This window comes from Hemitrygon akajei, chromosome 4, assembly GCF_048418815.1.
Source record: "Hemitrygon akajei chromosome 4, sHemAka1.3, whole genome shotgun sequence".
NCBI lineage: Eukaryota > Metazoa > Chordata > Chondrichthyes > Myliobatiformes > Dasyatidae > Hemitrygon > Hemitrygon akajei.
Genome location: NC_133127.1, coordinates 196,054,906 through 196,070,423, shown reverse-complemented (window position 1 = coordinate 196,070,423; position 15,518 = coordinate 196,054,906). Strand labels below are relative to the sequence as shown.

The window sequence follows — 15,518 nt, the reverse complement described above, 5'->3', positions numbered from 1 at the left end:
GTTTTGAGAGGAGGGTAGTGGGTCAGTAGAGAGAGTCAGTGAAGGGGGAGAGTGTCCGTGGGCTGTGGGTGGGGAGAGTCAGTGATGGGGGAGAGTGTCCGTGGGCTGTGGGAGGGGTTTCAGTGAGTGGGGAGAGTCGGTGACGGGGGAGAGAGTCTGTGGGCTGTGGGAGGGGTTTCAGTGAGTGGGGAGAGTCGGTGACGGGGGAGAGAGTCTGTGGGCTGTGGGAGGGGTTTCAGTGAGTGGGGAGAGTCAGTGATGGGGGAGAGTGTCCGTGGGCTGTGGGTGGGGAGAGTCAGTGATGGGGGAGAGTGTCCGTGGGCTGTGGGTGGGGAGAGTCAGTGATGGGGGAGAGTGTCCGTGGGCTGTGGGTGGGGAGAGTCAGTGATGGGGGAGAGAGTCTGTGGGCTGTGGGAGGGGTTTCAGTGAGTGGGGAGAGTCAGTGACGGGGGAGAGTGTCCGTGGGCTGTGGGAGGGGTTTCAGTGAGTGGGGAGAGTTGGTGAGTGGGGAGAGTCAGTGAGTGGGGAGAGTCGGTGACGGGGGAGAGAGTCTGTGGGCTGTGGGAGGGGAGAGTCAGTGAGTGGGGAGAGTCGGTGACGGGGGAGAGAGTCTGTGGGCTGTGGGAGGGGTTTCAGTGAGTGGGGAGAGTCGGTGACGGGGAGAGAGTCTGTAGGCTGTGGGAGGGGTTTCAGTGAGTGGGGAGAGTCAGTGACGGGGGAGAGAGTCTGTGGGCTGTGGGAGGGGTTTCAGTGAGTGGGGAGAGTCGGTGACGGGGGAGGGAGTCCGTGGGCTGTGGGAGGGGTTTCAGTGGGTGGGGAGAGTCAGTGAGGGGGGAGAGAGTCTGTGGGCTGTGGGAGGGGTTTCAGTGAGTGGGGAGAGTCGGTGACGGGGGAGAGAGTCTGTGGGCTGTGGGAGAGGTTTCAGTGAGTGGGGAGAGTCGGTGACGGGGGAGAGAGTCCGTGAGCTGTGGGAGGGGTTTCAGTGAGTGGGGAGAGTCGGTGACGGGGGAGAGAGTCTGTGGGCTGTGGGAGGGGTTTCAGTGAGTGGGGAGAGTCGGTGACGGGGGAGAGAGTCTGTGGGCTGTGGGAGGGGTTTCAGTGAGTGGGGAGAGTCGGTGACGGGGGAGAGAGTCTGTGGGCTGTGGGAGGGGTTTCAGTGAGTGGGGAGAGTCTGTGAGGGGGGAGAGTCGGTGACGGGGGAGAGAGTCTGTGGGCTGTGGGAGGGGTTTCAGTGAGTGGGGAGAGTCGGTGACGGGGAGAGAGTCTGTGAGCTGTGGGAGGGGAGAGTCAGTGAGTGGGGAGAGACGGTGACGGGGGAGAGAGTCCGTGGGCTGTGGGAGGGGTTTCAGTGAGTGGGGAGAGTCGGTGACGGGGGAGAGAGTCTGTGGGCTGTGGGAGGGGAGAGTCAGTGAGTGGGGAGAGTCGGTGACGGGGGAGAGAGTCCGTGGGCTGTGGGAGGGGTTTCAGTGAGTGGGGAGAATCGGTGACGGGGGAGAGAGTCCGTGGGCTGTGGGTGGGGAGAGTCGGTGACGGGGGAGAGAGTCTGTGGGCTGTGGGAGGGGTTTCAGTGAGTGGGGAGAGTCAGTGAGGGGGGAGAGAGTCTGTGGGCTGTGGGAGGGGTTTCAGTGAGTGGGGAGAGTCGGTGACGGGGGAGAGAGTCTGTGGGCTGTGGGAGGGGTTTCAGTGAGTGGGGAGAGTCGGTGACGGGGGAGAGAGTCTGTGGGCTGTGGGAGGGGTTTCAGTGAGTGGGGAGAGTCGGTGACGGGGGAGAGAGTCTGTGGGCTGTGGGAGGGGTTTCAGTGAGTGGGGAGAGTCGGTGACGGGGGAGACAGTCCGTGGGCTGTGGGAGGGGAGAGTCGGTGAGTGGGGAGAGTCGGTGACGGGGAGAGAGTCTGTGGGCTGTGGGAGGGGTTTCAGTGAGTGGGGAGAGTCAGTGAGTGGGGAGAGTCGGTGACGGGGGAGAGAGTCTGGGCTGTGGGAGGGGTTTCAGTGAGTGGGGAGAGTCGGTGACGGGGGAGAGAGTCTGTGGGCTGTGGGAGGGGTTTCAGTGAGTGGGGAGAGTCGGTGACGGGGGGAGAGAGTCTGTGGGCTGTGGGAGGGGTTTCAGTGAGTGGGGAGAGTCGGTGAGGGGGGAGAGAGAGTCTGTGGGCTGTGGGAGAGGTTTCAGTGAGTGGGGAGAGTCGGTGACGGGGGAGAGAGTCTGTGGGCTGTGGGAGGGGTTTCAGTGAGTGGGGAGAGTCGGTGACGGGGGAGAGAGTCTGTGGGCTGTGGGAGGGGTTTCAGTGAGTGGGGAGAGTCGGTGACGGGGGAGAGAGTCCGTGGGCTGTGGGAGGGGTTTCAGTGAGTGGGGAGAGTCGGTGACGGGGGAGAGAGTCTGTGGGCTGTGGGAGGGGTTTCAGTGAGTGGGGAGAGTCGGTGACGGGGAGAGAGTCTGTGGGCTGTGGGAGGGGTTTCAGTGAGTGGGGAGAGTCGGTGACGGGGGAGAGTGTCCGTGGGCTGTGGGAGGGGTTTCAGTGAGTGGGGAGAGTCGGTGACGGGGGAGAGAGTCTGTGGGCTGTGGGAGGGGTTTCAGTGAGTGGGGAGAGTCGGTGACGGGGGAGAGAGTCTGTGGGCTGTGGGAGGGGTTTCAGTGAGTGGGGAGAGTCAGTGATGGGGGAGAGTGTCCGTGGGCTGTGGGTGGGGAGAGTCAGTGATGGGGGAGAGTGTCCGTGGGCTGTGGGTGGGGAGAGTCAGTGATGGGGGAGAGAGTCTGTGGGCTGTGGGAGGGGTTTCAGTGAGTGGGGAGAGTCAGTGACGGGGGAGAGTGTCCGTGGGCTGTGGGAGGGGTTTCAGTGAGTGGGGAGAGTTGGTGAGTGGGGAGAGTCAGTGAGTGGGGAGAGTCGGTGACGGGGGAGAGAGTCTGTGGGCTGTGGGAGGGGAGAGTCAGTGAGTGGGGAGAGTCGGTGACGGGGGAGAGAGTCTGTGGGCTGTGGGAGGGGTTTCAGTGAGTGGGGAGAGTCGGTGACGGGGAGAGAGTCTGTGGGCTGTGGGAGGGGTTTCAGTGAGTGGGGAGAGTCAGTGACGGGGGAGAGAGTCTGTGGGCTGTGGGAGGGGTTTCAGTGAGTGGGGAGAGTCGGTGACGGGGGAGGGAGTCCGTGGGCTGTGGGAGGGGTTTCAGTGGGTGGGGAGAGTCAGTGAGGGGGGAGAGAGTCTGTGGGCTGTGGGAGGGGTTTCAGTGAGTGGGGAGAGTCGGTGACGGGGGAGAGAGTCTGTGGGCTGTGGGAGAGGTTTCAGTGAGTGGGGAGAGTCGGTGACGGGGGAGAGAGTCCGTGAGCTGTGGGAGGGGTTTCAGTGAGTGGGGAGAGTCGGTGACGGGGGAGAGAGTCTGTGGGCTGTGGGAGGGGTTTCAGTGAGTGGGGAGAGTCGGTGACGGGGGAGAGAGTCTGTGGGCTGTGGGAGGGGTTTCAGTGAGTGGGGAGAGTCGGTGACGGGGGAGAGAGTCTGTGGGCTGTGGGAGGGGTTTCAGTGGGTGGGGAGAGTCGGTGACGGGGGAGAGAGTCTGTGGGCTGTGGGAGGGGTTTCAGTGAGTGGGGAGAGTCTGTGATGGGGGAGAGTCAGTGAGTGGGGAGAGTCGGTGACGGGGGAGAGAGTCCGTGGGCTGTGGGAGGGGAGAGTCAGTGAGTGGGGAGAGTCGGTGACGGGGGAGAGAGTCTGTGGGCTGTGGGAGGGGTTTCAGTGAGTGGGGAGAGTCGGTGACGGGGGAGAGAGTCTGTGGGCTGTGGGAGGGGTTTCAGTGAGTGGGGAGAGTCGGTGACGGGGGAGAGAGTCTGTGGGCTGTGGGAGGGGTTTCAGTGAGTGGGGAGAGTCGGTGACGGGGGAGACAGTCCGTGGGCTGTGGGAGGGGAGAGTCGGTGAGTGGGGAGAGTCGGTGACGGGGAGAGAGTCTGTGGGCTGTGGGAGGGGTTTCAGTGAGTGGGGAGAGTCAGTGAGTGGGGAGAGTCGGTGACGGGGGAGAGAGTCTGGGCTGTGGGAGGGGTTTCAGTGAGTGGGGAGAGTCGGTGACGGGGGGAGAGAGTCTGTGGGCTGTGGGAGAGGTTTCAGTGAGTGGGGAGAGTCGGTGACGGGGGAGAGAGTCTGTGGGCTGTGGGAGGGGTTTCAGTGAGTGGGGAGAGTCGGTGACGGGGGAGAGAGTCTGTGGGCTGTGGGAGGGGTTTCAGTGAGTGGGGAGAGTCGGTGACGGGGGAGAGAGTCCGTGGGCTGTGGGAGGGGTTTCAGTGAGTGGGGAGAGTCGGTGACGGGGGAGAGAGTCTGTGGGCTGTGGGAGGGGTTTCAGTGAGTGGGGAGAGTCGGTGACGGGGAGAGAGTCTGTGGGCTGTGGGAGGGGTTTCAGTGGGTGGGGAGAGTCGGTGACGGGGGAGAGTCAGTGAGTGAGGAGAGTAGGTGACGGGGGAGAGAGTCTGTGGGCTGTGAGAGGGGTTTCAGTGGGTGGGGAGAGTCGGTGACGGGGGAGAGAGTCTGTGGGCTGTGGGAGGGGTTTCAGTGGGTGGGGAGAGTCGGTGACGGGGGAGAGAGTCTGTGGGCTGTGGGAGGGGTTTCAGTGAGTGGGGAGAGTTGGTGACGGGGGAGAGAGTCTGTGGGCTGTGGGAGGGGTTTCAGTGGGTGGGGAGAGTCGGTGACGGGGGAGAGAGTCCGTGGGCTGTGGGAGGGGTTTCAGTGGGTGGGGAGAGTTGGTGACGGGGGAGAGAGTCTGTGGGCTGTGGGAGGGGTTTCAGTGAGTGGGGAGAGTCGGTGACGGGGAGAGAGTCTGTGGACTGTGGGAGGGGTTTCAGTGAGTGGGGAGAGTCGGTGACGGGGGAGAGAGTCCGTGGGCTGTGGGAGGGGTTTCAGTGAGTGGGGAGAGTCGGTGAGTGGGGAGAGTCAGTGAGTGGGGAGAGTCGGTGACGGGGGAGAGAGTCCGTGGGCTGTGGGTGGGGAGAGTCGGTGACGGGGGAGACAGTCCGTGGGCTGTGGGAGGGGTTTCAGTGAGTGGGGAGAGACGGTGACGGGGGAGAGAGTCTGTGGGCTGTGGGAGGGGTTTCAGTGAGTGGGGAGAGTCGGTGACGGGGGAGAGAGTCTGTGGGCTGTGGGAGGGGAGAGTCAGTGAGTGGGGAGAGTCGGTGACGGGGGAGAGAGTCTGTGGGCTGTGAGAGGGGTTTCAGTGAGTGGGGAGAGTCGGTGACGGGGGAGAGAGTCCGTGGGCTGTGGGAGGGGTTTCAGTGAGTGGGGAGAGTCGGTGACGGGGGAGAGAGTCTGTGGGCTGTGGGAGGGGTTTCAGTGAGTGGGGAGAGTCGGTGACGGGGGAGAGAGTCTGTGGGCTGTGGGAGGGGTTTCAGTGAGTGGGGAGAGTCGGTGACGGGGGAGAGAGTCCGTGGGCTGTGGGAGGGGTTTCAGTGAGTGGGGAGAGTCGGTGACGGGGGAGAGAGTCTGTGGGCTGTGGGAGGGGTTTCAGTGGGTGGGGAGAGTCGGTGACGGGGGAGAGAGTCTGTGGGCTGTGGGAGGGGTTTCAGTGAGTGGGGAGAGACGGTGACGGGGAGAGAGTCTGGGCTGTGGGAGGGGTTTCAGTGAGTGGGGAGAGTCGGTGACGGGGAGAGAGTCTGTGGGCTGTGGGAGGGGAGAGTCAGTGAGTGGGGAGAGTTGGTGACGGGGGAGAGAGTCTGTGGGCTGTGGGAGGGGTTTCAGTGAGTGGGGAGAGTCGGTGACGGGGGAGAGAGTCTGTGGGCTGTGGGAGGGGTTTCAGTGGGTGGGGAGAGTCGGTGACGGGGGAGGGAGTCTGTGGGCTGTGGGAGGGGTTTCAGTGAGTGGGGAGAGTCGGTGACGGGGGAGAGAGTCCGTGGGCTGTGGGAGGGGTTTCAGTGAGTGGGGAGAGTCAGTGACGGGGAGAGAGTCTGTGGGCTGTGGGAGGGGAGAGTCAGTGAGTGGGGAGAGTCGGTGACGGGGGAGAGAGTCTGTGGGCTGTGGGAGGGGTTTCAGTGAGTGGGGAGAGTTGGTGACGGGGGAGAGAGTCTGTGGGCTGTGGGAGGGGTTTCAGTGGGTGGGGAGAGTCGGTGACGGGGGAGAGAGTCTGTGGGCTGTGGGAGGGGTTTCAGTGAGTGGGGAGAGTCGGTGACGGGGGAGAGAGTCCGTGGGCTGTGGGAGGGGTTTCAGTGAGTGGGGAGAGTCGGTGACGGGGGAGAGAGTCTGTGGGCTGTGGGAGGGGAGAGTCAGTGAGTGGGGAGAGTCGGTGACGGGGGAGAGAGTCTGTGGGCTGTGGGAGGGGTTTCAGTGAGTGGGGAGAGTCGGTGACGGGGGAGAGAGTCTGTGAGTGGGGAGAGTCGGTGACGGGGAGAGAGTCTGGGCTGTGGGAGGGGTTTCAGTGAGTGGGGAGAGTCGGTGAGGGGGGAGAGAGTCTGTGGGCTGTGGGAGGGGTTTCAGTGAGTGGGGAGAGTCGGTGACGGGGGAGAGAGTCTGTGGGCTGTGGGAGGGGTTTCAGTGAGTGGGGAGAGTTGGTGACGGGGAGAGTGTCTGTGGGCTGTGGGAGGGGTTTCAGTGAGTGGGGAGAGTCGGTGACGGGGGAGAGAGTCTGTGAGTGGGGAGAGTCGGTGACGGGGAGAGAGTCTGGGCTGTGGGAGGGGTTTCAGTGAGTGGGGAGAGTCGGTGACGGGGGAGAGAGTCCGTGGGCTGTGGGAGGGGAGAGTCAGTGAGTGGGGAGAGTCGGTGACGGGGGAGAGAGTCTGTGGGCTGTGGGAGGGGTTTCAGTGAGTGGGGAGAGTCGGTGACGGGGGAGAGAGTCTGTGGGCTGTGGGAGGGGTTTCAGTGAGTGGGGAGAGTCGGTGACGGGGGAGAGAGTCCGTGAGTGGGGAGAGTCGGTGACGGGGGAGAGAGTCTGGGCTGTGGGAGGGGTTTCAGTGAGTGGGGAGAGTCGGTGACGGGGAGAGAGTCTGTGGGCTGTGGGAGGGGTTTCAGTGAGTGGGGAGAGTCAGTGAGTGGGGAGAGTCGGTGACGGGGGAGAGAGTCTGTGGGCTGTGGAGGGGTTTCAGTGGGTGGGGAGAGTTGGTGAGGGGGGGAATTTGTGATGGAGGCTGTTGCACTTCTGTGTTGAGTTCTGTGTCGATGTGTGACCTGAGCTGTGATGTGATGTTTAACTCGAGTTCCCTATTTCCTCTCTGGGACTCAGGCCATGAAGAAGATCTACAAAGCCTGCCTGAAATATCCTGAATGGAAAGAGAAGCACAACCCATCCTTCAAGCCCTGGGTTCATCCGGAACAGAGCAACCTGCCCACCATCGCCCTCTCGGACCTCTCCATCCAGCACTCCGATTCCCTAGAAAACATTGACGAGAGTGGCATCCTCCAGGCCAAGGACGAGAAGGCGGTCAGCAGCGATGAGGACAGTCTGAACTGAGGAGGGAGGGGTCCGTGGAACCAGCCAGGTCAATGAGACCCCACCTGGGCACGATTCAGAAAAAAGTGCGGTTAACGTTTCCATCAGACCACGCGACGTAGGGGCAGAATTAGGCTGTTTGGCCCATCGAGTGCTCTGCTATTCCATCATGTTTGATTTATTATCCCTCTCAAACCCCATTCCCCTGTTCCCTCCCTGAAACCTCTGATGCCCTGACTACTCTGTTTTAAATATATCCCATGACTTCGCCTCCACAGCATCCGTGGCCATGAATTCCACAGATTCACCAGCCTCTGGCTAAAACAAATTCCTCCTTATCTCTGTTCTCAATGGATGCCCGTCTATTCTGAGGCTGTGCCGTCTGGTCCTAGACTACCCCACTATAGGAAACATCCTCTCCATATCCACTCTATCTGTGTCCTCTGGTCCTAGACTCCCCCACTATAGGAAACATCCTCTCCACATCCACTCTATCTGTGTCCTCTGGTCCTAGACTCCCCACTATAGGAAACGTGCTCTCCACATCCACTCTACCTGTGTCCTCTGGTCCTAAACTCCCCCACTATAGGAAACATCCTTTCCACACCCACTCTATCTAAGTCTTTCAATATTTGATAGGTTTCAATAAGATCCCCCCTCATTCTCCTAAACTCCAGCGAGTACAGACCCAGAGCCATCAAACACACCTCACACATTAACCGTTTCATTCCCGGGATCTATCTCGTGAACTTCAGGGAGGTTGTGTCTGGTTGCCTGGGTGGTGACGGGGAGTGGATGTGTTTAACATTGTTGATTGATTTTCCTTGTCTCTTTAAGTCAATCCTGATTGTGTTTTTACTGGAATGAGCAGGAGGCCAGTCACCTTGCAGATGTGCACTGCCTCCCTGAATCTGTCTCTGATCCTTCCTCCCCCCTCCACCCGCATCTTAGAGCAGAGAACAGGCCCTTCAGCGTGCAATCTGTACCAAACCCAATGTCAAACGAAACTAAATCTCTTCTGGCTGTACATGCTCCACAACCCCCATTCCCTGCACATTCATGTGTGATCACTCAAGTGGAGCGTGATGTTCTCCTAAGGGGTTGTCTATTGGTGGGTTCTCAGGGGCGGTAGAGTCTGATCTGGGTTCCACATGTTCAGGTTCAGTGTGGCCGTGTAAGTGGTGTCTGTGGGTGGTGGTTGGGTCTTTGATGGTTCAGCCTCTCCTTCTGCAGCTGCCACTTGTTCTCATGTGCACAGCTCCCCCTTGAACAGATTTCCTCCAGGTGTGTCCATTGAGTGCAATGTCTTCCCAGTTTTCAGATGTACCGCTGAAATTCTTCAGGCTGATTTCGACGATATCTTTGAAGGATTTCTTTAGTCTATTAAACGCCTCTATGGTGTCTGCTCCCACCACCCACATTCCAGGCCCCCACCACTCTCTGTGTAAAACAACTTGTCCCCCACATCTCCTTTGAACACGTCTTCTCATCTTAAATGCTTGTCCTTCAGTATTTGCAATATCCACCCTGATCAATGCCTTGGGTAATCTTACGAACTTCTGTCAGAGCTCTCCTCAGCCTCCGCTGCTCCAGAGAACACAACTCAAGTTTGCTTAACCTCTTGTTGTAGCTCATATCCTCTAATCCGGGCAGCTTCCTTGTAAGATCATAAGATATAGGAGCAGAATTAGCTCCATCGGGTATGCTCTGCCATTTCATCATGGCTGATCCATTTTCCCTGACACCCAATCTCCTGACTTCTCCCTGTGTACTTTCTAGACTGAGTAATCGAGAATCTATCAACTTCTGCCTTAAACATCCCCAGTGGCTTGGCCTCCACAGGTGGCTTTGGCAAATACTTTCACAGAACCACCACTCCTTGGCTAAAGAAATCCTCCTCATTTCCGCCCTAGAAGGACACGGCTCTATTCTGAGGCTTTCCCCTCTGGTCTTAAACCTCTCCCGCCATCCTCTCCACATCCACTTTATCAAGGCCTTTCACTATTCAATGGGTTTCAATGAGGCCACCCCTCACCCTTCTGAATTCCAGTGACTACAAGCCCAAAGCCATCAAATACTCTTCATATGATGAGCCATTCAATCCCAGAGTCATTTTTGTGAACCTCCTTTGAACCCCCTCCAATGTCAGCACATCCTTTCTTGGATAAGAGGCCCAACCTCTTCTGCACCTCTCCAAGCCCTTTACACTCAATACTCTCTGTGTAAAGGAATGGAGAGGGCCTGTAGAGGGTTTAACTGAGTCAGGAGTTAAATATTTCAAAGATTAAGATTGGCTTTAGTTGTAACAGAAAAATTGAGTGAAATGGGTCATTTGTGGCAACAACCAACATGGTCTGAAACTGTGCTGTGGGCAGCCCACAAACGTCACCCGGCATTCTGGTGCCAACACAGCATACCCACAACTTACTAACCCTTACTAATCCGTGTGTTTTTGGAATCCAGAAACCCGGAGGAAACCCATGTGGTCATGGGGAGAACATGCAAACTCCTTCCAGACGGCAGGAGGAACTGAATCCTGGTTGTTGGCACTGTAAAGCACCACACCACCCTGTCTCTGCTCTTTGTGTAAAGATTCCCTTTAAACCTCCTTCCTCTCAACTTAAAACTCTGCTCCCTGCCCTGGGAAACAGATTCTGGCCTTTGATCTTATTCCTGCCTCTCATTCTCCTTTATCAAATCACCTCAGTCTCCGTCACGCCAGAGAAAACAGAACCAGCCCTACTCACTCAAGCCCTCCAATCTAGATAATGTCTCTGAGTCTTTTCTGCACCCTCTCTCGCTTAATCACACCCATCCTACAACATCACCACCAGATCCAGTCACAAGGGCAACCCAACCAACATTTTAGAGTCATGGAGTACAACTGCACAGAAACAAGCCCTTTGGCCCATGCTGAACTAGCCCCATCAACCTGAACCTGAAACTGGACCATAGCCATCCACACCCCTCCCATCCACGTACTTATCCGAACTTCTCTGCAATGTTCCACACTCGCACCACCCTCTGAGTGAAGGTGTTTCCCCTCGGGTTCTCCTTTCACTCGTAACCCTTGACCTCTAGTTCTGGTCTCACCTAAACTAGTTCAGTGGAAGAAAGCCTGCTTGCACTTACCCTATCTATGTCCCTCATAATTTTGTGTGCCTCTATCAAGTCTCCCCTCATTCTCCTACGCTCCAGGGAATAAATTGTTAACTGTCACAATGCTCTGGCAATATCGGAACCCAAGTGTGGACGAAAAACAGTCTCTGATGTAGAGACGACAACCAGAGTTTATTCATAATAATTCCAACAGAATGGTTGAAAAATCTCGGAGCCCAACACTCTCTGGCCTGAAGAGCTCGTTGCACCTTTCCCCATATCTCAGGTTCACAAGTCCCAGTAACAACCTTGTAAGTTTTCTCTGGACTCTTTCAATCTGATTGAAGGTGGGTAGGTACCTGAACTGAACACAATACCCGAAATTAGGCCTCGCTAATGTCTTATACAATTGCAACATAGCATCCCAACTCCTGTACTCTGATTTATGAAGGCCAATGTGCCAAAAAGTCCTGATGAACCTACCTTTATGTTCATTCATTGTGTGCCGTTTCGCATGATGTAGGCAATTGTCATCTTTCCATGGCTCTTGGCAGATTTTTCTACAGAACTGGTTTGTCATTGCCGCCTTCTGGGCAGTGTCTTTACAAGATGGGTGACCCCGGCCATTACCAATACTTTCAGAGATTGTCTGCCTGGTGTCAGTGGTCACATAACCAGGACTTGTGATCTGCACCAGTTTCTCATACAACCACCCACCACCAGCTCCCATGGCTTCACGTAACCCTGATCGGGGGGGTAAGCAGGTGCTACATCTCACCCAAGGGTGACCTGCAGGCTAGCGGAGGGAAGGGGCGCCTTACACCTCCTTTGGTAGAGACGTATCTCCACCCCGTGACTCTTTATGATCCTAACCTATTCAAACTTTCCCTAAAACTCAGGTCCTCAAGCCCTAGCAACATCCTCGTACATTTTCTCTGTACTCTTTTCAATCATATTTTGTACTCCTGTAACTTGATGTCCAAATTTTGATATTATTTCCAATGGTCGTGTAAGCCGTTAACTATGTGTCCTGCCACCTTGTTGCTGTTGTGACGTTGCAACGGAGGGATGACGTCAGATTTTGTTCAGACTCCTGCAACTCCCGATGAAGTGGGAGACACTGAAACACAACCTCGAGGTCATGGGTTAAGGGGGAAATGTTTCAGGGGAACTTGATGGGGGGTGTCTTCTTCACTCCGAAGGTGGTGAGTGTGGAATGAGCTGCCAGCAGAAGTGGTGGTTGTGCGTTCAATTTCAAGATTTAAGATAAATTTGGATATGGAGGGCTATGGTCTGGGTGCAGGTCAATGGGACCAGCCAGCTTAATAGTTCGGTATGGACTAGATGGGCCGAAGGGCTGCTCTCTGTGCTGTAGTGTTCTATGACTCTGTGACTAACCTTACCTCTGGATCTCCCGAGCGCTTGATCTTTATCTCATCACGATGCGTTAAGCCCGGACAGTCATGTTTTATATATATATGTAGATAGTTACAGAAAGGAGAATTACAAAATAAAAGAGTGCTGAACTACTTCTCAACCAGAATGAATAATGATGTGATTTTGTGCTCTCTTAAGCATTGTCATTGTATCTGTCCCCACCACTTCCCCTTGTAACCGGTTCCAGGACACAAACACTCTCCTTGTAAATGAAAAAGTGCTTGCCTTGCAAGTTCCTTTTAAACTTTTCCCCTTTCTCCTTTATCTCATGCTGTCCGGTTTTTGAGATTCCACCGGGGGGGGGGGGGGGGGAGAAAAGATTCAGCTACTCTGACTATGGGCAACGCCTCTCGGTCTCCACCCCGCCACAGAAAGCATGCAACACCACACACAGTTCAGCTTTTCAGCCGACAATGCTGTGCCGGCCTGTAAAATCAGTCTAACCCTCCCTTCCCACGTAGCCCTCCGTTTCTCTTTCATCCCTGTGCCTAAGAGTCTCTCAAACGTCCCTAGCGTTTGAAACGAGAGAGCAGATTGGGAGCTCGGGTTGTTGTGTGTTTGTTGGGTTGCTCGCTGAGCTTGGAGGTCGGTCGCAAGCTTTTCATCACGAGTTGATGATGCCACCTCAACTGGCAACCTAACACCCAAACAACCCTACAAATATGTCCCTAATGCATCCGGTTCTACCAGCACCCCGGCAGGCTGTTCCGCACACTTTCTACTGTCTGTGTAAAAAAAGACAAACTGAGCTCTGACATCCCAGTTTGTATTTCCAGCCTCCCCTCGTAGATCCTACCTGGAGTCCTGGCGAACCTCTTCTCAGAGTTCAACCTGAGATTCATTTTCTTGCAGGCATTTACCTGAGAACAAAGAAATTCAAAAGAATCGGTGAAAAAAACTATAAAAGACTGGCAAACCAATGTGCAAAAGAAGACAAACTGTAAATACAACCCAAACAAGCAAATAAATGACCAAGCAGACGAGTTGCAGAGTTCCTGAAAGTGAGGACATGGGTTGTGGAATCAGCTCATTATTGTGGAGAGTGAAGTTATCCACCTTGGTTCAGGAGCCTAATGGTTGAAAGGTAGTAACTGTTCCTGAACCTGGTGGTGTGGGATCTGACGCTCCTGTGCCTCCTTCCCGATGGCAGCAGCGAGGAGAGAGCACGGCCTGGCTGGTGAGGGACTTAATGATGGATGGTGCCTTCATGTAAATGTGATCAGTGGTGGTGGGAGAGGGGGCTTTTCCTGTGATAGGCTAGGCTGTTCCACCACTTTCTGATCTTTCCCTTCTTTGGCATTGGTGTTTCTGTATCAGGTCATTTTGGAAAGAGTCTGGATACTCTGCACCGTACATCTATAGAAGTTTGTCAAGGTTTTAGATAGTATGCGGAATCCGTGCACATTTCTAAGTAAGTAGTTTCTCCGAAACCACCATGTCCTTCTGTAAGAATGGAGCAATCAGAACTTCACATAGTTTTCTAACTGTGGCCAAACCAAAGCAGTGACAACTGCGACATGAACTCCCATTGTTTATACTCAACATCCCCAGCAATCGTGCCTTTTCTGCCATCTGGTGACTCACATTGCCACTTTGAGGGAGAGGTAGAAGAGGATATCTTTCAAAGACAATGCCTCAAGAAGGCGGCATCCATCACTATGGACCCTCACAATACAAGACATGCCCTCTCCTCATTAATACCTTCCAAAGATCTTCATTTCACACATTGGAGAGTTCTGTGGGTTCCTGAGAGTGATTCTGTCTGGAGTTCAGACATCCATTGGTGGGGTCACCCATGGCGGTAAGGGCAAGGGGAGGTTCTAGACAAAGAGTGATCTAGAGTAACACACAACGTGCTTTGGTACTGCCATGATGAGGCCAAACTTCGGATGGAGGAACAACACCTCATATACCGTCTGGGTAGTCTCCAGCCCCTCGGTATGAACATTGAATTCTCCAACTTCCAGTAATTCCCTCCTTCTCCCTTCCCCCATCCCACCTTCACTCTGTCTCCTCTTCTAGCTGCCTATCACCTCTCTCATGACTCTGCCTTCTTCTACTACCCATAGTGCTTTCCCCTTAGATTCCTTCTTCACCTCTCCTGCCTATTCCCTCCCTGCTTGCCCTCCCCCACCCCTTGATCTTTCCTCTGATTGGTTTTCCACCCTCCCCCCACCTTCTTTATAGGGCCCATGCGCCCTCCTTCCTTAGTCCTGACGAAGGGTCTCGGCCCGAAACGTTGACTGCTCCTTTCAACGGATGCTGCCCGACCTGCTGAGTTCATCCAGCTTTTTTGTACGTCTTGATTTGACCACAGCATCTGCAGTGTACTTTGTGTTTGCTTGTGGAACTCACCAGGTCAAGGAGCATCTTTGGAAATGACTAAACAGTTGACATTTTAGGCTGAGACCCTTCATCAGGACTGGAAAGGAAGGGGGAAGATGCCAGAATATAAGGGTGGGGGGGAGTGAACTACCTGGAAGGTAATAGGTGAAGACAGATGGATGGGAAAGGTAAAGGGCTGGAGAGGAAGGAATCTTATTGGAGAGGAGGAGGGGCTCCGGGGTGAGGTGAGGAGGCAAGAGGCCAGAGTAGGGGATAGAAGAAGAGGAAAGGGGGAGGGGAAAATAATTTAAGGAGAAATCAATGTTCATGCCATCAGGTTGGAGGCTACCCAGATGGAATATGAGGTGTTGATCCACCAACCTGAGAGTGACTTCATCATGACAAATGAGGCCATGGATCAACATGTCGGAATGGGGATGAGGATAGAATTAAAATGGTTGGCCACTGGGAAATTCCATTTTTGGTGGATGGAGCAGAGGAGCTCGACAAGGCAGTCCCCCAACTTGCGTCAGGTCTGACCAATGGAGAGGAGGCTGCGTCGAGAGCACCGGACAAGAGGAACTCTATCCCTGTTAAGGTGGCGGGAAGATGGGGTGACCATGGATACCCTGGAAGTGGAGAAGATGCGGGTGAGGACAGCATCAATAGTGGGGAAAGGGAAACCCTGTTCTTTAAAGAAGGAAGATATCACTAATGTCAAGGGGGAAAAAGTCAGATCTTGTGAACAGATGCAGCAGAGAAGGAACTGAGAAAAGGGACTGGCATTTTTACAGGAGACAGGGTGGGAATCAGTAGCTTTATTAAAGATATCGACAGACAGTTTGTCTCCAGAGATGGAGACAGACAGACTGAGAAGGGGGAGAGGTGTCGGAAATGGACCAAGTGAATTCAAGGGCAGGGTGGAAGTTGGAGGCAAAGTTGATGAAATTGACAAACTCAGCACTGATGCGTGAAACAGCACTGCCCCTCCCCCCCTGGTTTCACCTATGACCTTGAGTTTCTTCCTCCCCTCCTCCCACCCTCTAACTCTGACTCCTCATCCAGTCCTGATGAAGGGCCTCGCCCCGAAACATCGACTGTACTCTTTTCCATAGATGCTGCCTAGCCTAATGAGTTCCTCCAGCATTTTGTGTGTGTTGCTTGGATTTCCAGCATCTGTGGAAATCTCTTGTGAGTGATTTGCTTACTTACCCCAACTTCCCCTGATGCACCACTGACTGACTTACGGGAGCAAACAAACTCTACCGGTGTAGTAGAA

General features: G+C 55.3%; 1 protein-coding gene across 1 annotated transcript in view; it reads left to right on the top strand.

Annotated features, from left to right (window-relative positions):
• The window catches only part of stard10 (StAR related lipid transfer domain containing 10), a 72,686-nt gene extending 60,666 nt beyond the window's left edge, over nucleotides 1-12,020 (top strand). Inside the window, exon 6 of the mRNA XM_073044341.1 lies at nucleotides 7,172-12,020. Coding sequence (XP_072900442.1) covers nucleotides 7,172-7,399 — 228 coding nt within the window. The 3' untranslated portion in view covers nucleotides 7,400-12,020. The remainder of the gene's footprint in view (nucleotides 1-7,171) is intronic.
• The last annotated feature ends 3,498 nt before the right edge of the window (nucleotides 12,021-15,518 follow it).